This window comes from Nerophis lumbriciformis, linkage group LG27, assembly GCF_033978685.3.
Source record: "Nerophis lumbriciformis linkage group LG27, RoL_Nlum_v2.1, whole genome shotgun sequence".
Classification (NCBI taxonomy): domain Eukaryota; kingdom Metazoa; phylum Chordata; class Actinopteri; order Syngnathiformes; family Syngnathidae; genus Nerophis; species Nerophis lumbriciformis.
In genome coordinates this window covers 8,472,388-8,500,000 of record NC_084574.2, presented here as the reverse complement: position 1 = coordinate 8,500,000, position 27,613 = coordinate 8,472,388, and the positions used below count along the sequence as shown (strand labels likewise).

General features: G+C 39.2%; 1 protein-coding gene across 5 annotated transcripts in view; it reads left to right on the top strand.

Moving 5' to 3' along the window:
• The window catches only part of inpp4b (inositol polyphosphate-4-phosphatase type II B), a 621,310-nt gene that overhangs the window by 444,142 nt on the left and 149,555 nt on the right, over positions 1-27,613 (top strand). For all 5 annotated transcript variants that reach the window (XM_061922950.1, XM_061922949.2, XM_061922951.2 and 2 more), the window contains 3 exons: positions 5,558-5,688; positions 18,492-18,596; positions 25,019-25,127. In XM_061922950.1, the coding sequence (XP_061778934.1) occupies positions 5,558-5,688; positions 18,492-18,596; positions 25,019-25,127 (345 nt within the window). The remainder of the gene's footprint in view (positions 1-5,557; positions 5,689-18,491; positions 18,597-25,018; positions 25,128-27,613) is intronic.

Genomic DNA, 27,613 nt, shown 5'->3' with positions numbered 1-27,613 from the left:
ACATACGGTTTGTTGTTAATACACGAAAAAATGCACTGGACACGCAATCAAAGACTTGAAAATTTGACAATTCTATTAGGAAACAACATGATAATAATAATAATAATAATAATAATAGATTTTATTTGTAAAAAGCACTTTACATTGAGTAAACAACCTCAAAGTGCTGAAGTGTATTAAAAAAATAAAAAGATTATAAAAAATAAATAAATAAAAACTAAAACAGCCAAATAGCTAAAACTAGTATGCATATATCTAAAAAAAAAAATGTTTTTTTTATTTTTAAATACCGTATTTTCCGCACCATAAGGCGCCCTGGGTTATAAGCCGCGCCTTCAATGAACGGCATATTTCAAAACTTTGTCCACCTATAAGCCGCATCTAACTGCGCTAAAGGAATGTCAAAAAAACAGTCAGATAGGTCAGTCAAACTTTAATAATATATTAAAAACCAGCGTTCTAACAACTCTGTTCACTCCCAAAATGTACGCAAATGTGCAATCACAAACATACGTATATCAACATGGACAGAGCTGCGTGAAAAAAGCCACCCGGCCTCTTCGCGTAAACTTAAACTTACCTTAACCACTCGCTCATCTTTTCTTCATCCATCCCTTCGAGTTAGCTTTTATGATGACGCCGGCTGGAAAGGTCTCTTTTGGCAAGGTCTTCCTTTTGAATATCACCATGGGTGGAAGTTTCTGGCCATTAGCATGGCAAGCTAGAACCACAGTGAAGGATGACTTCTCATTCCCTGTGGTGCGAATATTCACCGTACGTGCTCCCGTTGTATCCACAGTGCGGTTCACAGGAATATCAGTTGCTGTGAAATAGTAATCCGTGTGCGGATGGAGAGATTGCGTCTTTTCATGAACCGGATCCCTGTCGTTTAGTAGGAGCCATTTTGTGGTCTTTACAGATGTAAACACACAAAGGAAATGAAACGTACGGTGATATCCGCGCGCTTTTTCTTCTTCTACGCGGGCGGGTGGTTGCTTACAGTAGAAGAAGAAGCGCTTCCTGTTCTATGGGGGCGGGTGCTTACCTTGGCGGTTGCTTGCGTAGAAGAAGAAGCGCTTCCTGTTCTACCGGGAAAAAAGATGGCGGCTGTTTACCGAAGTTGCGAGACCGAAACTTTATGAAAATGAATCTTAATATTTATCCATATATAAAGCGCACCGGGTTATAAGGCGCACTGTCAGCTTTTGAGAAAATTTGTGGTTTTTAGGTGCGCCTTATAGTGCGGAAAATACGGTAATGGTTTTTAAGCCTTTTTAAAAGCATCCACAGTCTGTGGTGCCCTCAGGTGGTCAGGGAGAGCATTCCACAAACTGGGAGCAGCGGAGCAGAAAGCCCGGTCTCCCATTGTTCGTAGCTTTGTCCTCGGAGGTTGGAGGAGGTTAGTCTGTCCGGAGCGGAGGTGTCGTGTGGAGGATTTGGGGGTGAGTAGTTCTTTGAGGTAGAGGGGGACATTTCCATGGAGGCACTGGTGGGTTAGTAGGGAGACTTTGTATTCAATCCTGAGTGGAACAGGAAGCCAGTGAAGGGATTTGAGAGTTGGTGTAATATGGTCATATTTCGCACTCTCATCAGGATCCTAGCAGCACTATTCTGTATGTATTGCAGCTTTATAACATTTAGTAGGTAATCTTGTATTGATGTACATGTAGCAGGTAGATAAGTACAAAACCCAAAATCTGTGAAATTGTCACGTTGTGTAAATGGTAAATAAAAAGAGAATACAAAGATTTGCAAATCCTTTTCAACTTATGTTCAATTGAATAGACTGCAAAGACACGATATTTAATGTTCACACTGAGAAATAATCATTAACTTAGAATTTAATGGCAGCAACACATTGCAAAAAATGTTGTCACAGGGGCATTTTTATCACTGTGTTACATGGCCTTTCCTTTTGTATCATGGCCTTTGTATAAAAAAACAAAACAAAGATGTGCAGCTGAGAAGTGCACAAAGACTAAGTAGGCGTATATGAAGCGCACAGCAAACAAAGCAAAATTATCACAAGAGGCATAAAAAAAGAACATCAGGGGCAGGTGAAGGAGGCAGTGTGCACTACTGAGGAGGGGTGGGAAATGGAGGCAAACAGGAAGTGGAGCGTAAAATAAGAGCGCCGGACAGGAAATTATACAAAATCAAATTAATTAATGTAACTGTCATGACAAATCATGACATCATTCAATATGGATTGGTGTTATTTATTAAATATGACTATGTATTGTTTAAAATTGTTGTGTATTATTATAACATTATTTACTGGATTTAAATATTTCTTGTTTAAAGCATATTATGATGACTTACTATCTTTTTTTTCAAAATATGTAAATAGTTTTAATTATAATTGTTTACTTATTATGAGTTCTTATATTTATGCATGTGTATTGTTAGTTAAATTCCAATACACTGAGATTTAAAAACATATTACTTATATTTGAATATGAATAATATTATTGCTTATTAGGATTTTTTTTTCCCTTGTAAAAATTTTTGTATTCACCAAAAATATAATGTATGTTTACGTTTCTGTAACAATTTTCCCCAATGATTGACAGGTGAGACCGCTCAATGACTGCATGAACGGTGACTGAAAAGCTGACCAATTACTATCCAATCAAACTGTGCAAGGAGGCGGGACTTTCACCTTAGTGCAAGCCGTAGCATTTTATTTTATTTTTATATTTTAATACTAGCACTTTGAGGTTGTTTACTCAATGTAAAGTGCTTTTTACAAATAAAATCTATTATTATTATCATTATTATAGCGCTGTGGAATTATACAGGCTGATTGAAGTATTTCCTCGTCAGAATTAAGGCTGCAGCTAACGATTATTTTTCTATCGATTAATCTATAGATTATTTTTTCGATTAATCGGTTAATCTATAGATTATTTTTTTCGATTAATCTATAGATTATTTTTCCTTTTACCGATTATTTTTTTTTATTTAAAATGAAGATGAAAAAATAAATGTAGGCCAGTTTTTTCAAAAGGCATGGCTTTTATTTACAAAAAAAAAAGTATGGCCACTCAGTCAACATTGACAACAACATGACAAAATATTCTGTAACAATGTAAACATTTAACAAAATTAAAAGTAGCTTATTTGCTTTTAATGTGCAAATATAAAAGTAAACATCCAGTGCAAATCTTAATATTCTGCAATAGTATAAGCATTTCAAAAGTAAAAGTATTGCTTATTTTGCTTTAAAATGTGCAAAAATAAAGATAAACATCCAATTAAAAAAAGTGCAAAACGGAAATATTCTGTAACAACAGTGTAAACATTTCAACAAAAGTAAAAGTATTGCTTATTTGCTAAAATGTGCAAAAATAAAGATAAACATCCAATACAAAAAAGTGCAAAACGAAATATTCTGTAACAACAGTGTAAACATTTCAACAAAAGTAAAACTTTTGCTTATTTTGCTTAATAACACAACAATGATAGTATGATTAAAGTGAAAGTTAATTGTTCGTTTGTACATAGTATACGTAATTGTTAATGTTGTAAAAGGTATTTGCACAACTAATTAACGTTAGCGTTAAAGAGGAGCGCGTCTTTGTAAACACTGAACAGGCACGCCAAACGCTCCTCTGAGAGCGAAACAGTGCTTTAGTTTATGAATTTACAACGCAGATACAAATGACACATAAATGTTTTTGTGTAATGATGACAACGTATACTCACGCGGACGATTGACTAGTTGATGGTGATGGCAAGAACGCTGCCGTTGTGCTGCTATGATAGGCCATTTCCGCTCGACACAGTGTGCATACAACAACATTATTAGCAGAGGTGGGTAGAGTAGCCAGAAATTGTACTCAAGTAAGAGTACTGTTACTTTAGAGATTTATTACTCAAGTAAAAGTAAGGAGTAGTCACCCAAATATTTACTTGAGTAAAAGTAAAAAGTATGTTGTGAAAAAACTACTCAAGTACTGAGTAACATACACACACATATCATATATATATATATATATATATATATATATATATATATATATATATATATATATATGTGTATATATATACACACACACACACACACACACACACACACACACACATATATATATATATATATATATATATATATATATATATATACATTGATATATACAGTATATAATTTATATTTATTTATTTTGCCGTTTTTGTTTACATGTTAAAGGTGTTTTAATGAATATACATGCATGTTTAACATATAGATTCCTTTCTTTCATGAAGACAAGAATATAAGTTGGTGTATTACCTGATTCTGATGACTTGCATTGATTGTAATCAGGAAGCAGTGCTGGTAACGTCCACGTTTTCAAATGGAGGAGAACAAAAGTTCCTACTTTCTGTCTAATACCACATGAAAGTGGTTGTTATTTGGCATCTTATTTGTCCACCTTCCATATTCGTTTTTATACCCTTTACAAGAAATACATTGGCGGCAAACTCCGTAGCTTGCTAGCTTGTTTGCGCTGGCTTTCGGAGACTCTTATTTTGAAAGCGCAGGCGCGATGGAGCGGGACTTTTATTGTGAAGACAGGAACTGTGCAGTCAGTCTTTATGGTTGAAATAAAAAAAGGGTCTTTTTTCCTTCACACTTTTGATTGATTGATTGGAACTTTTATTAGTAGATTGCACAGTACAGTGCATATTCCGTACAATTGACCACTAAATGGTAACACCCGAAGTTAGCTCGGAGCCAGTCAGGTCATGTGACCCCTGGCTCTGTTTGATTGGTCCAACGTCACCAGTGACTGCATCTGATTGGTGGAACGAAGTGAAACGTCACCAGTAAGGCAGGCACTATGAAGGTCTGTCTGACAGACCAAAACAAACAAAGCGTGCATTAACAGATCGATAAAAATTAGTAGCGAGTAGCGAGCTGAATGTAGATAAAAGTAGCGGAGTAAAAGTAGCGTTTCTTCTTAGGCCGTTTATTGAAATACTGCCACACTTTTGACGACTTTTGGCGTGCTTTTTTCCCCTCGCTCGCACCGCTCGCATCGTCTGCTTTGCGCTCTGCCATGACGGTAGTGTGACGTAAATATGCGACGCGTCGACGAACAAAAACGTCCTCGACGTATTTACGTAACCGATGACGTCGACTACGTCGACGCGTCGTTTCAGCCCTAGTCAGAATCGTTTCATAAATACATTAAAAAAAATAATGCTTAAAGAAAGTGGACATACAGTGGGTCTGGATTAGTTTTTTAGAGAATGAGTGAAGAATGCGACCTGATAAGTCCGAAATAGACAGAGATGATACAGTATTATCTGCTCACAGATGCTATCTGGTGGTTGTTTAAGAAAACTGCAGCTGCTCCTGGATAAATTAAGCAACCCCCACTCCTTAACCTTCAGTCACACGCAGGATTCTCACAGGAATAAAGCAAAAACTAGCCCAGATCTATAGCATTTAAAGAAAATAAGGCATTCGACCATCATATTCACCGTATCAATGGATGCATGAATAAAGACTATTTAGAACCTACAATGCACACACAAAATACTTTCTAACAAATGTCATGTTCATCTGCAGGGTTCAGGACCTGAAGGAGCTGGGAGAACTGTCTCCTCACTGGGACAACCTGCGCAAGGAGGTGATCACACGATACGCCGGCATCATCAGCTCCTACCAGGAGACCTTGGCTGAAATGGAAAAGATTACCGGTAAGAGTGTGTCTCCTACCATCCAGCATGTACATTTATGCACACGCATATACTCTACATTCATATACATTTATATACATGCATATACTGTTCATTCATATACATTTATATACTGTACATTCATATACTGTACATTCATATACTCTACATTCATATACATTCATATGCATTTATATACTGTACATTAATATACTCTTCATTCATATACATTCATATACTGTACATTCATATACTCTACATTATATACATTTATATACTGTACATTCATATACTCGTCATTCATATACATTCATATACATTCATATACTGTTCATTCATATACAGTCATACACATGCATATACATTCATATACATTTATATACATTCATATACATGCATATACTGTTCATTCATATACATATATACTGTTCATTCATATACATTTATATAATGCACATTCATATACTGTACATGCATATACTGTTCATTCATATACAGTACATTCATACACATTCCTATACTGTCCATTTATATACATTCATATACCAGCACCTCCCGTGACCCCGAAAGGGACAAGCGGTAGTAAATGGATGGATGGATACATGCATATACTGTACATCCATGTACATGTGGATACATTCATATACTGTACATTAACATACATGCATATATTGTACATTCATATACATTTAAAGTTAAAGTACCAATGATTGTCACACACACACACACACACACACACACACACACACTAGGTGTGGCGACATTATTCTCTGCATATGACCCCCCCCATCACCCTTGATCACCCCCTGGGAGGTGAGGGGAGCAGTGAGCAGCCGCGGCCGGGAATAATTTTTGGTGATTTAACCCCCGATTCCAACCCTTGATGCTGAGTGCCAAGCAGGGAGGTAATGGCTCCCATTTTTACAGTCTTTGGTATGACTCGACCGGGGTTTGAACTCATTTTTATATACCGGTACTGTAGATTAATATACATGCATATACTGTACTTTCATATACATGCATATACTGTACATGCATGTACATGCGGATACATTCATATACTGTACTTTCATATACTGTAGATCCATATACATGCATATACTGTACATTCATATACATGCATATACTGTACATGCATGTACATGCGGATACATTCATATACTGTACATTCATATACATTTATATACTGTAGATTCATATACATGCATATACTGTACATTCATATACATTCATACTGTACATTCATATACATTAATATACTGTACATTCATATACTATACATTCATATACTGTACATCCATATACATTTGTATACTGTACATTGATGTACTGTACATTCAAATACATGCATATACTTTACATTTGTATACTTGCATATACAGTACATGTATATACATGCATATACTGTACATTCATATACTGTACATCCATATACTGTACATTCATATACATGCATATACTGTACATTAATGTACATGCATATACTGTACATGCATGTACATGCATATACTGTACATGCATATACTGTACATCCATATACTGTACATTCAAATAAATGCATATACTATACATGCATATACAGTACATTCATTCAGTATATGCATGTATATGAATGTACAGTATATGAATGTATATGCATGTACAGTATTTCATATACTGTACATGCATATACATTATATACTGTACATTCATATACATGCATGCATGTACTGTACATTCATATACTGTACATTCATATACATTCATATACAGTACATGCATATACATTCATATACTGTACATGCATATACATTCATATACTGTACATGCATATACATTCATATATTGTACATGTACATACATTTATATACTGTACATTCATGTACATTCATATACATTCATATATTGTACATGTATATACATACATATACTGTACCTTCATATACATGCATATACATTCATATATTGTACATGTACATACATGTATATACTGTACATTCATGTACATTCATATACATTCATATATTGTACATGTATATACATTCATATACTGTACATTCATATACATTCATATAATGTACATTCATATACATGCATATACTGTACATGCATGTACATGCGGATACATTCATATACTGTACTTTCATATACTGTAGATCCATATACATGCATATACTGTACATTCATATACATGCATATACTGTACATGCATGTACATGCGGATACATTCATATACTGTACATTCATATACATTTATATACTGTAGATTCATATACATGCATATACTGTACATTCATATACATTCATACTGTACATTCATATACATTAATATACTGTACATTCATATACTATACATTCATATACTGTACATCCATATACATTTGTATACTGTACATTGATGTACTGTACATTCAAATACATGCATATACTTTACATTTGTATACTTGCATATACAGTACATGTATATACATTCATATACTGTACATTCATATACTGTACATCCATATACTGTACATTCATATACATGCATATACTGTACATTAATGTACATGCATATACTGTACATGCATGTACATGCGTATACTGTACATTCATATACGTGCATATACTGTACATGCATATACTGTACATCCATATACTGTACATTCAAATAAATGCATATACTATACATGCATATACAGTACATTCATTCAGTATATGCATGTATATGAATGTACAGTATATGAATGTATATGCATGTACAGTATTTCATATACTGTACATGCATATACATTATATACTGTACATTCATATACATGCATGCATGTACTGTACATTCATATACTGTACATTCATATACATGCATATACATTCATATACAGTACATGCATATACATTCATATACTGTACATGCATATACATTCATATACTGTACATGCATATACATTCATATATTGTACATGTACATACATTTATATACTGTACATTCATGTACATTCATATACATTCAAATACTGTACATTCATGTACATTCATATACATTCATATATTGTACATGTATATACATACATATACTGTACATTCATATACATGCATATACATTCATATATTGTACATGTACATACATGTATATACTGTACATTCATGTACATTCATATACATTCATATATTGTACATGTATATACATTCATATACTGTACATTCATATACATGCATATACTGTACATTCCTATACATTCATATACATGCATATACTGTACATTCATATACATTCATATACTGTACATTCATATTCATGCATGTACATGCATATACTGTACATGCATGTACATGCATATACTGTACATGCATGTATATGCATGTACTGTACATTGATATCCACACGTCAAGTCAAAGGCAGCTTGGCCTGTCCTTGGCTCCTCTTCTTCGTCTTCCTCCTCCTGCAGTGTCTTTGTACAAGTTTTGCTGCGCTCCATGTAAATTAACTTTGGCTGCTCTTATCGTCGTCGCTCGTCCTTGGAATCTTCTCCGCCACATTGAAATGCGGCAGCGCTCCTCGGCTGTGCAGCACACGCCGCCGTCAGGACCGCACGGTCACCCAGGGCCTCTGCAAAGCTTATCAATTAAATAGTGGTCGTGTTCAAAGTTTACTCTTGGTGAGCGTGCACTCCAAGTAATATCATAATATTGTAGCCACTTAGTTTTTAGCACAGTATCTCCTTTGGCAACCAGAACTGTCGCACACTTCCACAACTTCTATTAAAATCAACATGCAAATAAAGGTTCAAACACATGCAAACTTGATAGCGCACACAAAGCTGATCTACTAAGGTCATGCGTCTCTTAAGTGTGCAAAATAGGGAGCACAATCTAATTTGCGTGTTTGTATCGAGAATATTTGCTAAATATCAGAACGCCCACAATACTGGAACGAGAAAATTCAAATACAATCATTCATCATGTGCAATGTGATTTATTAAGACTTAAACTGTTCTGCGGGTGCTATTTTGCACGCTTGTGAGAAAGGAGCTACAAAGACATATGGACGGAGAACCCTTTGTCCGAGGTCTGCCTGTGGAACATATTTCGACTGTCATAAATAAAAACTAATGGACATATCTTCTATTCAGAAATACCATTTCATAAGTGTATAGCTGCTAGATTACTAAAAGGGGAACTGCCATTTTGGGGGGAATTTTGCCTTTTGTTCACAATCATTATGAAAGACATGATGACTGTCAGGTTCAAACACTGATGACATCTATTAAACAGACAAGAAGCAAGGAATTAAACAGAGACAGAATTCAATTTAGCTCATTGAGGAGAAATATCTGGGCTGTGCTCTTTGTACAGTCTTCCACCATGCTCTGACAAGAGAATTTTACGCCTCCTCTTTTATTTGGACTTCCCCTGATTACATGGCAACAGCTGTTTGTAAGGGGAGGGGGTCGTAAACAGCCGTCGCCCTTGGTCATAGACAGTTCAAAGAAAAGGTGCCTGTCATAGGATGCCACTTGTGCAACAAATCCAGTCGTGAAATTTTCCTCGCTCCTAAATATTCCAAAGTCAACTGTGGGCTTTATTATAAGAAAAGTGAAGAGTTCGGGAACAACAGCAACTCAGCCATGAAGTGGTAGGCCACGTAAACTGACAGAGAGGGGTCAGCATAGTGCAAAGACTTTCTGCACAGTCAGTTGCTACAGAGCTCCAAACTTCATGTGACCTTCCAATTAGCCCACGTACAGTACGCAGAGAGCTTCATGGAATGGGTTTCCATGGCTAGGCAGCTGCATCTAAGCCATACATCACCAAGTCCAATGCGAAGCGTGGGATGCAGTGGTGTAAAGCACGTCGCCACTGGACTCTAGAGCAGTGGAGATGCCTTCTCTGGAGTGATGAATCACACTTTTCCATCTGGCAATCTGATGGACCAGTCTGGGTTTGGAGGTTGCCAGGAGAACGCTACATTTCGGACTGCATTGTGCCGAGTGTGAAATTTGGTGGAGGAGGAATTATGGTGTGAGGTTGTTTTTCAAGAGTTGGGCTTGGCCCCTTAGTTCCAGTGAAAGGAACTTTGAATGCTCCAGGATACCAAAACATTTTGGACAATTCCATGCTCCCAACCTTGTGGGAACAGTTTGGAGCGGGCCCCTTCCTCTTCCAACATGACTGTGCACCAGTGCACAAAGCAAGGTCCATAAAGACATGGATGACGGAGTCTGGTGTGGATGAACTTGACTGGCCTGCACAGAGTCCTGACCTCAACCCGATAGAACACCTTTGAGATGAATTAGAACGGAGACTGAGAGCCAGGCCTTCTCGACCAACATCAGTGTGTGACCTCACCAATGCGCTTTTGGAAGCATGGTGGAAAATTCCTATAAACACACTCCGCAACCTTGTGGACAGCCTTCCCAGAAAAGTTGAAGCTGTAATAGCTGCAAAAGGAGGACCGACATCATATTGAACCCTATGGGTTAGGAATGGGATGGCACTTCAAGTTCATATGTGAGTCAAGGCTAAAGTTTTATTTTTTGTTGTTTTATTGAGTGTGCTGTGTGAAATTCCAAATTAAGACATTTCAAGTCAATTTGACGTCCAATATTGGGATTTGAAAATAATCCCAATTTGCCCCTCCCCCTTTCATGTGTCCCTCTGCGGGTGTCTGCCCGGGGCTAAAACGAAGCGGCGTCTCTCCTCGTATCGTTCCTGACAGGGTCGCCCGGTGTGGCCCTGATCCGCGAAATACACAAGGGGATCTGCCGCGCTCTCATCTCGCCCGGCATTAACTGTATATGAGGACAGCTGTTGCAGAACAGCACGCAGGCTGCTGCTGCTGCGCCTTCATTATTGAATGCGAATATGAATCTATGCAAGGAGACGCAGGACCAGCAAAGACGGAAGAGACAAGAAGAAGATGATTAGAATAACAAGTGGTGAACAATGAGGGCTCTGATTAGAGATAAGAGTTGCTTTAATTGTGGTATGTCTGCTTAAGTGTAGAGCGGAGGTAATGTCCAACTTTAGCTACACTTGCACTAACTAATGAAATGTTAATGAGGTGTTAAATCATTCATTGTAATACATCTTTACATTCTCCCACATGTGCACGTATATCCCGACGCACTCCCATTCCCGTATTTATAATTAAGCGGGTGTGTATATAGTAGCCCGGAAGAGTTAGGGCTGCAAGGGATTCTGGGTATTTGTTCTGTTGTGTTCATGTTGTGTTACGGTGCGGATGTTCTCCCGAAATGTGTTTGTCGTTCTTGTTTGGTGTGGGTTCATAGTGTGGCGCATATTTGTAACAGTGTTAAAGTTGTTTATACGGCCACCCTCAGTGTGACCTGTATGGCTATTGATCAAGTATGTCTTGCAGTCACTTACGTGTGTCTGCAGAAGCCGCATACAACGGGTTACTGGGCCGGCACGCTGTTTGTATGGTGAAAAAGCAGACGCGACGACAGGTTGTAGAGGACGCTAAAGGCAGTGCCATCACGGCACGCCCTTAATATTGTTGTCCGGGAGAATGGTTGTCCCGGGAGATTTTCGGGAGGGGCACTAAAATTCGGGAGGGTTGACAAGTATGGAGGGAACGTCTTCCCTGTGCTCCACAACTACGGTCTGCACCGGAGCCGAACAGCAGGACATGTGTAACAACTACATTATTACCTGTCACTCTTTATAACTCCTTGTGGAGATCTGAATGATTGTTATTTAAATGTTCCCTGCGAGGAGCTGGCGACTTGTCCAGGGTGTACCCCGCCTTCCGCTCGATTGTAGCTGAGATAGGCTCCAGCACCCCCCGCGACCCCGAAGGGAATAAGCGGTAGAAAATGGATGGATGGATGGATGGATGGATGGATGGATGGATGGATGGATGGATGGATAGTACCTGACTGCCCCCTAGCCAGGGATACGGCGAAGACCTCAACGGCGGAGCAGGCGGAAGACGGTAGATTTAAGAACTACCACAACGGCTGGGATGGCGGAAGAAGGCTGCAGCAGAAAAGGGTCCCCAGTCGTCTTGGACTCCATGCCACTGGACCCTGACCCGATTCTGTCAAAGATCGTGTGGTGACTGTCTGTGCACCAGTCTCCCCACGTAAAACAAAGTCACGCACAGGCATCCTCCATAAAGGGATACACCCCTACCAGGAGGATCGTCATACTCGTTCGAGTGACCGCCAATGATGATGATGATGACGTATCTACATGTGCACAACAGTGGAGCTGGTTAACTCATGAGAGTAGCATACAGTATGTGTGTATGTGAGAATGTCACCGTGTTGGCTGAGTGACGTCAGTGAGTGAGTGGGCGAGTAAAGAGAAGGAGAGGGAGCGCGTGCACTGCGCAGTAGAGTGATGAACGGGTCCAGTTGTGTACCGCAAAACTAATAATTAAGCAACCAGATTGGCACAAATCGGTGGCCTCAAATTCTGACCGAAATTCAGAGCTCAGCAGACCCATAAAGTGAATGGTGTTACCCCCGATGAAAATTTCGACTCTGGAGGGAATGTCTGCCCTGTGCTCCTCGAATACGGCCTGCACCGGAGCCGAACAGCAGGACATGTGTAACAACTACATTATTACATGTCACTCTTTATAACTCCATGTGGAGATCTGAATGATTGTTATTTAAATGTTACGTATCTACATGTGCACAACAGTGGAGCTGGTTAACTCATGAGAGTAGCATACAGTATGTGTGTACGTGAGAATGTCACCGTGTTGGCTGAGTGACGTCAGTGAGTGAGCGGGCGAGTAAAGAGAGGGAGAGGGAGCGCGTGCACTGCGCAGTAGAGTGATGAACGGGTCCAGTTGTGTACCGCAAAACTAATAATTAAGCAACCAGATTGGCACAAATCGGTGGCCTCAAATTCTGACCGAAATTCAGAGCTCAGCAGACCCATAAAGTGAAGGGTGTTACCCCCGATGAAAACTTCGACTCTGGAGGGAATGTCTGCCCTGTGCTCCTCGAATACGGTCTGCACCGGAGCCGAACAGCAGGACATGTGTAACAACTACATTATTACCTGTCACTCTTTATAACTCCATGTGGAGATCTGAATGATTGTTATTTAAATGTTACGTATCTACATGTGCACAACAGTGGGTCTGGTTAACTCATGAGAGTAGCATACAGTATGTGTGTATGTGAGAATGTCACCGTGTTGGCTGAGTGACGTCAGTGAGTGAGCGGGCGAGTAAAGAGAGGTAGAGGGAGCGCGTGCACTGCGCAGTAGAGTGATGAACGGGTCCGGTTGTGTACCGCAAAACTAATAATTAAGCAACCAGAATGATTGTCATTTAAATGTTTATCTACGTGTGAAGTTTGAAGGTACGCCCATCCGTAACCCGCACTGGCATCCCCTCGAAGAAATTAAATCTTTCACAATCACACGAAAGTAGCACAGTGTTGTAAGATGAAGTGAAGGCGCAGTGTGTTGCGGAGCTCCCCATATGTTTGATGAGCCAGTTCTTTCAGTCAAACGTTAATATTTATGAGTCGAACTAACAAAGTGGAATGGACAAAAGGAAAGTATAATATAAAGTCAACAAGGCTGAAGCAGCAGTGGTGTGATTGGTGTCTTCACACAGCATGTCGGCACACATCCGGCACACAGCAGGAGTGTGAAGAAGAAATGGGGGGGGGGAGAAGCTCCACTCATCTGTCAGACATCACTTACAAAATGCTCTTTTTCCAACTCTGCTTTTTCTCCGCATGGCTTGTTTCAATCCCCCTTGCACGGCCCAATCTGAGCATTTTGGAAAAGAGTGAAGAAATCGCATAAAAGATTGAAAGAAAAAGTGTTGGCCAGATGTGGGCTGGCGTTGGCATTTAGCCCTGCTGTCACACACACACACACACACGCACACACTGCACACCTGGGCCAGCAGATGGCCTTTGATGGGGCTAATTCATCCAAGCCCCGAGAGTCAGCAGCCTCATCAGCTTACTCCTGCACAGCCATCCTCCATTAATGTTGGCCTTTATTAAAACACAGCGTGGAAATATGCTGAGTTAGGTCCAGACCGCCGGAGGTTTTATACGCCACCCACTCAGGTCCACTACGCTGCAGAAAAAACGACAACGTCGGTCAACAAAATGCCTCTGATTCTTTTATCAAGTCATGTCACACATTTGATTGGCTACTTGTTTTTTGATTGATTGATTGAGACTTTTATTAGTAGATTGTAGGGATGCCCCGATCCGATATTTGGATCGGATCGGCCGCCGATATTTGCCAAAAAATGCGTATCGGCAAGGCATGGGAAAATGCCGATCCAGATCCAGTTAAAAAAAAAATTCTGCTCCGTGTTTTCCAACGCACCTATTTAAATAATACATTCCACTTTTCTGCGGCTACCTAATTTCCGTTCCGCATTTTCCAGCACACCTTCAACACATCCACAGGTCTGTGGATTCTCACGCAGTTGCTTTTAGCTGCTGGCAGTACACGACAGGCTCTTCTCACTCTTTCCTGTGTCTCCCTCTCACAGACAGCAAGCGCACCTTCTTACATACTGTCACGTCATACGTCACATACTGTCACGTCATACGTCACATACGTATACGTCCTCTCCCAGCAGAGAGGTAGCAGCATGGCTAACGTTAGCTGTGATGCTAGCGCAGCCGTGTGACCAACGTTCTCTCTAAGGTGCGCGCCTGTGCATTTACGCACTGCTCAAACGTCCTCTGCGCATAGCAATTATATGCCACGCACAAAATCAAATAAAAAAATAAGCGCATAACAATTTTCGACACACGGACACGACAGAGAAAACAGTTTTCGTCATCATTGTTCAAATATTGTAATGTCTGTCGAGACGCGTATCTCCGTTCGGTGCCACACGTCCACACCATCAAAATGCCGAGGCAAACATTTCCAGATCAACACCGTATGAAAAAAATAGTGATTTTTTTAGTTGTGATTTCCTTCTCTGCATGAAAGTTTAAAAGTAGCATATATTAATGCAGTAAGAAGAAGAATGTTTTAATGTAGACATGCAAGCCTTGAAAGAAAATGTTGAAAATCAAGACTACATTTCCTGCAAATGGGTGCATTTCTACCCTATATTTTAACTTTAGATTTATTCTCATATCAAACTCTTTTGGCTGTCTTTTTGACACTTACATCCGGCGCCCCCCTCCACACCCTGGATTATAAATAATGTAAATAATTCAATGTGATTATCTTGTGTGATGACTGTATTATGATGATAGTATATATCTGATAGTATATATCTGTATCATGAATCAATTTAAGTGGACCCCGACATAAACAAGTTGAAAAACTTATTCTGGTGTTACCATTTAGTGGTCAATTGTATGGAATATGTACTTCACTGTGCAACCTACTAATAAAAGTGTCAATCAATCAATCAAAACACATAGAATCATCATACTGCTGTGATTATATGCATCAAGTGTTCATTCAAGGCTGAGGCAAAATATCGAGATATATATCGTGTATCGCAATATGGCCTTAAAATATCGCAATATTAAAAAAAGGCCATATCGCCCAGCCCTAGTTTCAATGATGCCATTTCTGTTTGTCATGTATAATTTTGTCTATTTTGTGTTTATCCTTGAATAAACAGGTCAGTTTCTTGTTACCAACCATTGTGTATTACTTAAACTCCCCTAATTCAGCTGGCTAGTTGTTATCAAGAGTACTAAAACCCTTTTCAACATGATTCTGACAACTAAGTAGGCTAAATAACTTTAAACTTTAATACATGCTCGGATAGGTCAGTATCGGTATCGGTTGGTATCGGATCGGAAGTGCAAAAACCTGGATCGAGACATCCCTAGTAGATTGCACAGTACAGTACATATTCCGTACAATTGACCACTAAATGGTAACACCCCAATAAGTTTTTGAACTTGTTTAAGTCGGGGTCCACGTAATCATTTCATGGTTCATGGCCATTGTTGCCTGGCAGAGGTCACAGGGCTCAATTGTGACCGTCTTATAGGCTAGAGCAGGGGTCAGCAACCCAAAATGTTGAAAGAGCCATATTGGACCAAAAATACACAAAAAAAATCGGTCTGGAGCCTCAAAAAATTAAAAGTCTGATATAAGTGTTATAATGAAGGCAACACATGACGTAAGTGTCTATATTAGCCTACTATCAAAATGACTTTAAAAGTCTTATTGTCTGGTTCAAAAACTGATGACATCTATTAAACAAGACAAGAAGCAAAGAATCAAACAGAGACAGAATTAAATTTGGACTCAATTGAGGAGAGACGCCATCGACCTGTAACCTCTTACAGTATCTTAGCACGCTCTGACGATAAAAAGGTTTACGTCTCCTCCTTTATTTAGATATTCAATGTTTACACAACAACACATGTCTCAACAGCAATGAGGGGTAAGTAAACAGCTCTTGTTTTTGGTCACATTGAAGACAAAAGAAGAAAGATGCCTCGGGCTTGGGCTCGTCCAGGATTCGGCTTGAGCAGGTCTTGGATGACAATAGATAACCCTCTCCCGTCTCCTCCCATCGTACACAATGGAATTTTCCAAGCCTTTGCTTGGTGCAACAAAGCAGCCTCTTGTCTGTTCACTGGGAACTCAGGGTACGGAAAGTTTTTTGATAATTTACATACAATTTTTTTGACACTTACATAAGTGTTACGATGAAGGCAACACATGATGTGTCTATATGACAGGTGATTAGATAACAAGGCCCACCAGGGCCATCGACTCACCTGTCGCTGTCTTCGAGGCCGGTCCTTGCACACACTGCAAAAAGTCAGTGTTCAAAAACAAGAAAAAAAAATACAAAAATGAGGGGTATTTTATTTGAAATAAGCAAAATTATCTGCCAATAGAATAAGAACATTTGGCTTGTCAAGACTTTTCAAAACAAGTAAAATTAGCTAACCTCAATGAACCCAAAAATACCTTTAAAATAAGTATATTCTCACTAATAACAACTGTGTGCGTATGTTCTATTGTTTCATTGAAAATAAAACAGCAAAGTCCATTTGGCTGTCATCTGTTTTAATATGAGACACAATTGTGTCAGTCATGATTTTTTTTTTCATGCTTGAAATAAGAAATGATTACTTTAGAAAAGTAGTTTTATACTTGTGAGTGTTGATGACACAGCTTTGCAACAGTTGATATTCTAGTTTCAAGCATGTTTTACTCAATATAGCTCATCAAATCTCAGCAACAAGCTGTAATATCTTACTGAGATCATTTAGGACCAAAACACTTAAAACAAGTAAAACACTCTAACATAAAAATCTGCTTAGTGAGAAGAATTATCTTATCAGACAGAAAATAAGCAAATATCACCCTTATTTGAGATATTTAATCTTACTTAGATTTCAGTTTTTGCAATGCACCCCGTTCCGCGGCAGGCCCGCGGGCCACGCCCCCCTCCACAGTCACATTTTAGTGACTCTAACAATAGACATAAATACACAGATAAATATATAATTTCATACAAAACTTTGGTCAAAATAAACATTATTACATAATAAAAAAATAATTGTTTCTATTTTTTTATATATATATTTTTTTGAATAAAGTTTTACAATTGACTTTTTTTTCTAGTAATTGATGTAGAAAATGGATGGATGGATGGATGTTGACTTACCTCATAATGTTATCATTGTACTGAGCAGCCATGACAGAAGCGCCATGAATATAATGAGTTCAAAGCAGCTTGCCTCCAAAGCCGTTTTTTTTTCATCATCTCATGATCATCAAAGTGGCCTGCTCTCATTTTACACACACACACACACACACACACACACTCTCGCACACGCTCACACACCATGGTGTGTGTGTGTGTGTGTGTTATAAGACCATGTGACTTAACACTGCGTGTGTTCTTTCAGGACCGTCCTTCAAGCCAAGTTGCTGCAAAGCCCAGAAGTCTCTGGAGTTCGTCCCAATAAACCTGCACACGCAGAGGATGAGGGTGACGTGTCCCAGAAAGACAGGTAAGCTCACCTCATTTTGCTCCCTTCGTTATTGGCGGACACCTTGTCTTTCACCTCGCGTCAGTCCACTTCTAATTTAGAGTGCAGCAACATCTGAAGACAGCTTCATATGACACGTCTGCCCCTGAACCCATTGTGTTCCTGCAACATCACCAGGCTCAACCGTGACATTTAACAATTCTACTCCCATGATGTCCTATATGACGCAAATATTCAAGCAGGAATCCAGAGGTAAACTGCCTTTAAAATCAATAGGCAGTCACTTTGTGAATTATATTCTGCTACAAATTGCTTTTCAGTCGCAAAATTGTTCTTGAATGGAAACTGCACTTTTTTTTTTTTTACTTTTGTCTTATCATTCACACTTTATGTAGGACAAAAACACACTGCAAAAACTGAAATCTAAGTAAGATTAAATATCTCAAATAAGGGTGATATTTGCTTATTTTCTGTCTGATAAGAGAATTCTTCTCACTAAGCAGATTTTATGTTAGTGTTTTACTTGTTTTACTCAGTAAGATATTACAGCTTGTTGCTGAGATTTGATGAGCTATATTAAGTAAAACATGCTTGAAACTAGAATATCAACTGTTGCAAAGCTGTTTTATCAACACTCACAAGTATAAAACTACTTTTTTAAAGTAATAATTTCTTATTTCAAGCATGAAAAAAATAAATCATGACTTTGACACAATTGTGTCTCATAATTAAAACAGATGACAGCCAAATGGACTTTGCTGTTTTATTTTCAATGAAACAATAGAACATAGGTACTCATATAGTAGTACAGTTGGCGCAGTATAGTAAACTGACAGTTAATATTTAAACATTTAACATATGACATTTCTAGCAATTTTGAACAGAAATAGTTAATGCACATTCCGATAAATTCTTCAAAATTACAATTAAAAAATTTGGTCGGGGGCCGGGCTGTATATATATATATATATATATATATATATATATATATATATATAAAATCCTTGCGCACTAATGACTGAAAGAGCATGCACTTGGTGCGATGATGTCATGTTATCGATGGAAAAATGCATTTTTAGACCATATGATTTGCCTGAGCGGCTAGGAGACCCCGAGAGTAACAAGCGGTTGCCTTTTTGCCTTTCCATTAAGAACAATAAATTAGTTTTTAGTATAAATTTGCTGGTTTCAAGAAATGTAATGCCGAGCGCATATCATTATGTCAAGATAATGGCACTAGCTTTTACTTCATTTAAGAATATTTTTCAACATATTGAGCAAAAACGTCTCATTTTTTTTTTTTTCTACCAAGAAAAGTGCACTTGTTATTAGTAAGAATATACTTATTTTAAGGTATTTTTGGGTTCATTGAAGTAAACTACTTTTTTTTGTTTTTGAAGTCTTGACAAGCCAAATTTTCTTATTCTATTGGCAGATAATTTTGCTTAGTTCAAGTAAAATACCCCTCTTTTTTCTTTTTTTTTTTTTCCTTGTTTTTGAACACTGACATTTTGCAGTGTAGGCAGTCACATTGTGTATTATATTCTGCTACAAATTGCTTTTCGGTCGCAAAATTGTCCTTGAGGGGGAACTGCACTTTTTTTTTAAACTTTTGTCTTATCACTCACACTTTATGTAGGAAAAAAACACATTTTTGTTTTTTAATGCATTCAAATTCGTAAATAAGCGCCAGCAAAAGTCAGCTAACAATGCTCTATTCCGCCTCTAAAGAAATCTCCAAAAACATCCATAAATGTTTATATACACACTGTATAAGTATTAGAGATGCGCGGATAGGCAATTATTTCATCCGCAACCGCATCACAAAAGTCGTCACCCATCCGCCATCCACCCGAACTAACATTTTATCAAAACCGCACTCACCCGCACCCACCCGTTGTTATATATCTAATATAGACGATGCAAGGCATTAGTGAGGTTATAAAGCTTTTGCCTGTTAAAGAAAGGAGACTGATCCAATGTAGCAGAGACATTCAATGCGTGCCACGCTGTCACGGCCCAGACGCACACCAGTGCGCAATCATCTGGGAGCCGCGCTGAGCGCACCTCCAAGCGCGCTCGCGCCACTCAAACTGCTGCAGGCAGCTGCGTTCTATCTTGTTTTAACATCCTGTGGCACTCTTCTGGGATCACGGCGGACGAAACTGCTCATGCTCAGGGTGTTTGTGGAGGTTCGGGGTTTTGCACAAATGTGATGCACCATGTTAGATGTCCCGGTTTTGTGACTGTCGTAGACATAAACAGCGTCGCAGCTCTTGCAAATCACGTAGCCAGCATTACTATCATCCTGATTTACAACCTCATAAAAACGAGTCCACGCTGAACTTTTCTGGCCTTTTTTTCCCCTGGTCTTTAGTATTCCCTTTTTTAGTTTGTCGCGTACCACGTTTGATGCCGGCGTTGCCTTCTCTTTTTTTTTTTTTCTTCTGTTGTGGCATATGCAGCAGGTGCCTGCTCGTTTTTCGTATGTGGGTAACAACATTTAACTATGTATATATATTTCCGAATATCGCCTGAATCTATTTAAAATCTAATTTTTTTTAATTTCAACCGCCCGACCCGCGGATAAAATCTAATTTTTTTTTATTTCAACCGCCCGACCCGCGGATAATCCGCGGACTCCGCGGTTGTGTCCGCAAACCGCGCATCTCTAATAAGTATATATGTTATGTAGTAACAGGCACATTCATAATAACATGTAATCTGTACGTATTTTGCTCATTTCAAGCATGCGGCGGCGTATGTATTTCACACACTCACCACAATGTTCGCTTTTCCCTTCAACAACAATACTGCTCATGGCACTACTGATTACTGCTTTGCACACTCTTGGCATTCTCTCGGTGAGCTTCAATAGGTAGTCACCTGAAATGGTTTTCACTTCACAGGTGTGCTTGAGGCCCATCGAGAGAATGCCAAGAGCGTGCAAAGCAGTAATCAGAGCAAAGGGTGGCTATTTTGAAGAAACTAGAATATAAAACGTGTTTTCAGTTATTTCACCTTTTTTTTTTGTTAAGTACATAACTCCACATGTGTTCATTCATAGTTTTGATGTGACAATCTACAATGTAAATAGTCATGAAAATAAAGAAAACGCATTGAATGAGGAGAAGGTGTGTCCAAACTTTTGGCCTGCACTGTATATGTAAATTATGAAATAAAAAATAAAATAAAAGAAGAGAAACACATTTTGAATGTACAAAAGCATGGTTGTACATAGTTGTCTTTTAGTGATATCCAAAAGTGTTTTTTTAATGTCTAATACATTAAATTATTATGATTAATATAATTATCAATAATATATTAGTAGAATTGTTGTTGTTGTTATTATTATTAATAGTAGTAGTATTAGAGTAGTAATATTAGTATGTATAGTTCGTATTAGTATTAATATTATAATTCTCCAAAACAGAAATGGCTTTTCTTCGTGTTGAAAAAAACCCACATAAAACATTTTTATTTACCGTATTTTCCGCACCATTAGCCGCACCTAAAAACCACAAATTTACTCAAAAGCTGACAGTGCGGCTTTTAACCCGGTGCGCTTTATATATGGATAAATATTAAGATTCATTTTCATAAAGTTTCGATCTCGCAACTTCGGTAAACAGCCGCCATCTTTTTTCCCGGTAGAACAGGAAGCGCTTCTTCTTCTACGCAAGCAACCGCCAAGGTAAGCACCCGCCCCCATAGAACAGGAAGCGCTTCTTCTTCTACTGTAAGCAACCACCCGCCCGCGTAGAAGAAGAAAAAGCGCGCGGATATTACCGTACGTTTCATTTCCTGTTTACATCTGTAAAGACCACAAAATGGCTCCTACTAAGCGACAAGGATCCGGTTCATGAAAAGACGCAATCTCTCCATCCTCACACGGATTACTATTTCACAGCAACTGATATTCCTGTGAACCGCACTGTGGATACTGTGGATACAACGGGAGCACGTACGGTGAATATTCGCACCACAGGGAATGAGAAGTCGTCCTTCACTGTGGTTCTAGCTTGCCATGCTAATGGCCTGAAACTTCCACCCATGGTGATATTCAAAAGGAAGACCTTGCCAAAAGAGACCTTTCCAGCCGGCGTCATCATAAAAGCTAACTCGAAGGGATGGATGGATGAAGAAAAGATGAGCGAGTGGTTAAGGGAAGTTTACGCGAAGAGGCCGGGTGGCTTTTTTCACACAGCTCCGTCCATGTTGATATACGACTCTATGCGCGCCCACATCACAGATGGTGTCAAAAAACAAGTGAAGCACACAAATACAACACTCGCCGTCATTCCGGGTGGATTAACCAAAGAACTCCAACCGCTGGATATTGGTGTCAACAGGGCATTCAAATCACGACTGCGAACGGCGTGGGAACAATGGATGACCGAAGGCGAACACACTTTCACTAAGACAGGGAGACAGCGCCGGACGACCCCAACATCTGCCAGTGGATCGTAAATGCCTGGGCAGATATTTCGGTCACAACTGTGGTCCGAGCTTTCCGGAAGGCAGGATTCACAGAACTGCTGGACAACAGTGACACTGACTCCGATGACTTCGACGAGACGGAACCGGCCATTTTGGATCCCACATTCGCCCAACTTTTCAATTCGGACACCGAAGACGAAGAATTCGAAGGATTTACGAATGAAGAATAACTTCAGAAAGTGAGTGCTATGTTTATTTTGTGTGTTGTGACATTAACGTTCGAGCAACATTATGTTGCTATTGCTCTGCACTATTTTGAATTTTACTATGTTTGTGATTGCACATTTGCGTACATTTTGGGACAGAGTTGTTAGAACGCTGGTTTTTAATATATTATTAAAGTTTGACTGACCTATCTGACTGTTTTTTTGACATTCCCTTTAGCGCAGCGTAGGCGCGGCTTATAGTCCGGGGCGGCTTATAGGTGGACAAAGTTTTGAAATATGCCATTCATTGAAGGTGCGGCTAATAACCCGGGGCGGCTTATAGTGCGGAAAATACGGTATTTTCTAATTAGAATCTAGTTGCGCCCCTACTGGTCAAGTTACAGAATTGCATACCGTCTGAGGTCCCCTAAAGGTGACTGTGTAAAGAGAGCATACTTGCCAACCCTCCCGAATTTTCCGGGAGACTCCCGAAATTCAGCGCCTCTCCCGAAAACCTCCCGGGACAAATATTCTCCCGAAAATCTCCCGATTTTCAGCCGGAGCTGGAGGCCACGCCCCCTCCAGCTCCATGCGGACCTGAATGAGGACATCCTTTATTCATGATGGGAGGACAACAGGGTGACAAGAACTAAATCATCCAGACAAGAGATAAATTGTATTATTATGTTTATCTTACCTAAAAATAAATATATTTATTAATTAAAAAAAAAAAAAAAACGAAATACATTTTTACTATATTTTACTAAAAACATCAAAATTAACTGTATTTTTATTTGTATTTTTTCTGACTCCTTATTACATCCAGGCATTAGAATTATACATTAAAATAAACATATTTGAAATAATTAATTTTAAATTATCATAATAATTCATTTAAAATGACCATATTTAATTATTAAAATAATTGCTTGTTTATCAACAACTTTAGCATTTTTTTCATTACATTTTGCAGCTCTCAGAAGCCAAGTTATGTTATATTCCTTAATATTTATTTATGCAAGTTTGAAGTATCAATTATCTAAACACAGTTTTATTTGCATATTTTCAGGAAGTATGTATATATATATATATATATATATATATATGTATGTATGTATGAAATACTTGACTTGGTGAATTCTAGCTGTCAATATACTCCTCCCCTCTTAACCACGCCCCCAACCACGCCCCGCCCCACCCCTGACCACGCCCCCACCCCCCACCTCCCGAAATCGGAGGTCTCAAGGTTGGCAAGTATGAAAGAGAGCGATGTCCCCATTAAGTAAGCATTGCCAGAACACACACTTACAGACACATACATACACACACACACACACACACACACACACACACACGCACACACACACACAGACATCCCTTCCACTTGTCCTTGTTTTTCTGATTTATTCGGCAACCTCGTCAATTTCCCCTTCCCAGCATCTCCCGACAAAAGCACCTATGAGCCCGCCGTCTTGCCTGTGAAGTGTTTATTTTGCCGCCATGCGCAGACAGACCGTGACATCAAACACTTCCACGTGGCGCCAACGCTCCTTTGAGAGCGCGGCCGCACAAATAATGATAGAGCCGTACCGCCTCGCGGTAAAACGACTTGTAGTGCGGCAAGTCACTCCCGTGGACGTACTTAAGAGGAATATTTGTCGTGGACGACATGCTTGAGCAGCCGCCAGGTATGTTCATGAGCGTCTTGTCGCCGCGGCTCGACAATTTCGGCAATCCGGACACGTCTGCGTCTCAAAGGAAGGAGAACGTACTTGATGGTGTCTTTCTCTTTTGCAGACGCTTCTTACGACATCGTCACGGTGGGCGCTCCCGCCGCACACTTCCAGGGCTTTAAGGGTGGCGGTCTGCAACGTCTCCTCAACAGGCATGAATCCGAGAAGAAAAGGTAAAGGCCAAAAAATTAAAAATTCAGCAGAACACACTTCAACGATTTCACTGCAAAAACTGAAATCTAAGTAAGATTAAATACCTCAAATAAGGGTGATATTTGCTTATTTTCCGTCTGATAAGATAATTCTTCTCACTAAGCAGATTTTATGTTAGAGTGTTTTACTTGTTTTAAGTGTTTTGCTCCTAAATGATCTCAGTAAGATATTACAGCTTGTTGCTGAGATTTGATGACCTATATTGAGTAAAACATGCTTGAAACTAGAATATCAAGTGTTGCAAAGCTGTGTCATCAACACTCACAAGTATAAAACTACTTTTTTAAAGTAATAATTTCTTATTTCAAGCATGAAAAAAAAAATCATGACTTTGACACAATCAATCAATCAATGTTTATTTATATAGCCCTAAATCACAAGTGTCTCAAAGGGCTGCACAAGCCACAACGACATCCTCGGTACAAAGCCCACATAAGGGCAAGGAAAAACTCACCCCAGTGGAACGTCGATGTGAATGACTATGAGAAACCTTGGAGAGGACCGCATATGTGGGTAACCCCCCCCCCTCTAGGGGAGACCGAAAGCAATGGATGTCGAGTGGGTCTGACATAATATTGTGAGAGTCCAGTCCATAGTGGATCCAACATAATAGTAAGAGTCCAGTCCATAGTGGGGCCAGCAGGACACCATCCCGAGCGGAGACGGGTCAGCAGCGCAGAGATGTTCCCAGCCGATGCACAGGCGAGCGGTCCACCCCGGGTCCCGACTCTGGACAGCCAGCACTTCATCCATGGCCACCGGACCTGTGCCCCCCCCCCCTCCACAAGGAAGAGGGGAGCAGAGGAGAAAAGAAAAGGAACGGCAGATCAACTGGTCTAACAGGGGGGCTATTTAAAGGCTAGAGTATACAAATGAGTTTTAAGATGGGACTTAAATGCTTCTACTGAGGTAGCATCTCTAATTGTTACCGGGAGGGCATTCCATAGTACTGGAGCCCCAATAGAAAACGCTCTATAGCCCGCAGACTTTTTTTGGGCTCTGGGAATCACTAATAAGCCGGAGTTCTTTGAACGCAGATTTCTTGCCGGGACATATGGTACAATGCAATCGACAAGATAGGACGGAGCTAGACCGTGTAGTATTTTATACGTAAGTAGTAAAACCTTAGTCACATCTTAAGTGCACAGGAAGCCAGTGCAGGTGAGCCAGTATAGGCGTAATATGATCAAACTTTCTTGTTCTTGTCAAAAGTCTAGCAGCCGCATTTTGTACCAATTGTAGTCTTTTAATGCTAGACATAGGGAGACCCCAAAATAATACGTTACAGTAGTCGAGACGAGACGTAACGAACGCATGAATAATGATCTCAGCGTCGCTAGTGGATAAAATAGAACGAATTTTAGCGATATTACGGAGATGAAAGAAGGCCGTTTTAGTAACACTCTTAATGTGTGATTCAAAGGAGAGAGTTGGGACGAAGATAATACCCAGATTCTTTACTGATTCGCCTTGTGTAATTGTTTGGTTGTCAAATGTTAAGGTGGTATTATTAAATAAATGTCGGTGTTTAGCAGGACCGATAATCAGCATTTCCGTTTTCTTGGCGTTGAGTTGCAAGAAGTTAGCGGACATCCATTGTTTAATTTCATTAAGACACGCCTCCAGCTGACTACAATCCGGCGTGTTGGTCAGCTTTAGGGGCATGTAGAGTTGGGTGTCATCAGCATAACAATGAAAGCTAACACCGTAATTGTGTCTCATAATTAAAACAGATGACAGCCAAATGGACTTTGCTGTTTTATTTTCAATGAAACAATAGAAAATACGTACTCGTATAGTAGTACAGTTATTAGTAGTGAGAATATTCTTATTTTAAGGTACTTTTGGGTTCATTGAGGTTAGCTAATTTTACTTGTTTTGGAAAGTCTTGACAAGCCAAATTTTCTTGTTCTATTGGCAGATAATTTTGCTTAGTTCAAATAAAATACCCCTCATTTTTGTATATTTTTTTTCTTTTTTTGAACACTGACTTTTTGCAGTGTTGGCAATGACACCAAGTCATCAAGTTCAGTTCAAAACTTGAGGCAAACATTCTTGCATCACGTTCCTAAAAACAGTAGAGTTCCTGTTGTATGGAGGAACTTGGACCACTGTAAACTAGCTTGGTACCGGTACTAAAAAATGTTTGATGCTTTTCGGTACTTTTCTAAATAAAGGGGACCACAAAAAAATGGCACTATTGGCTTTATTTTAACAAAAAATCTTAGGGTACATTAAACGTATGTTTCTTATTGCAATTAAGTCCTTAAATAAAATAGTGAATAGGGATGTCCGATAATGGCTTTTTTGCCGATATTCTGATATTGTCCAACTCTTAATTACCGATATCAACCGATACGGATATATTCAGTCATGGAACACATTATTATGCCTAATTTGGACAACCAAATTTGGTGAAGATAAGGTCCTTTTTAAAAAAATTAAT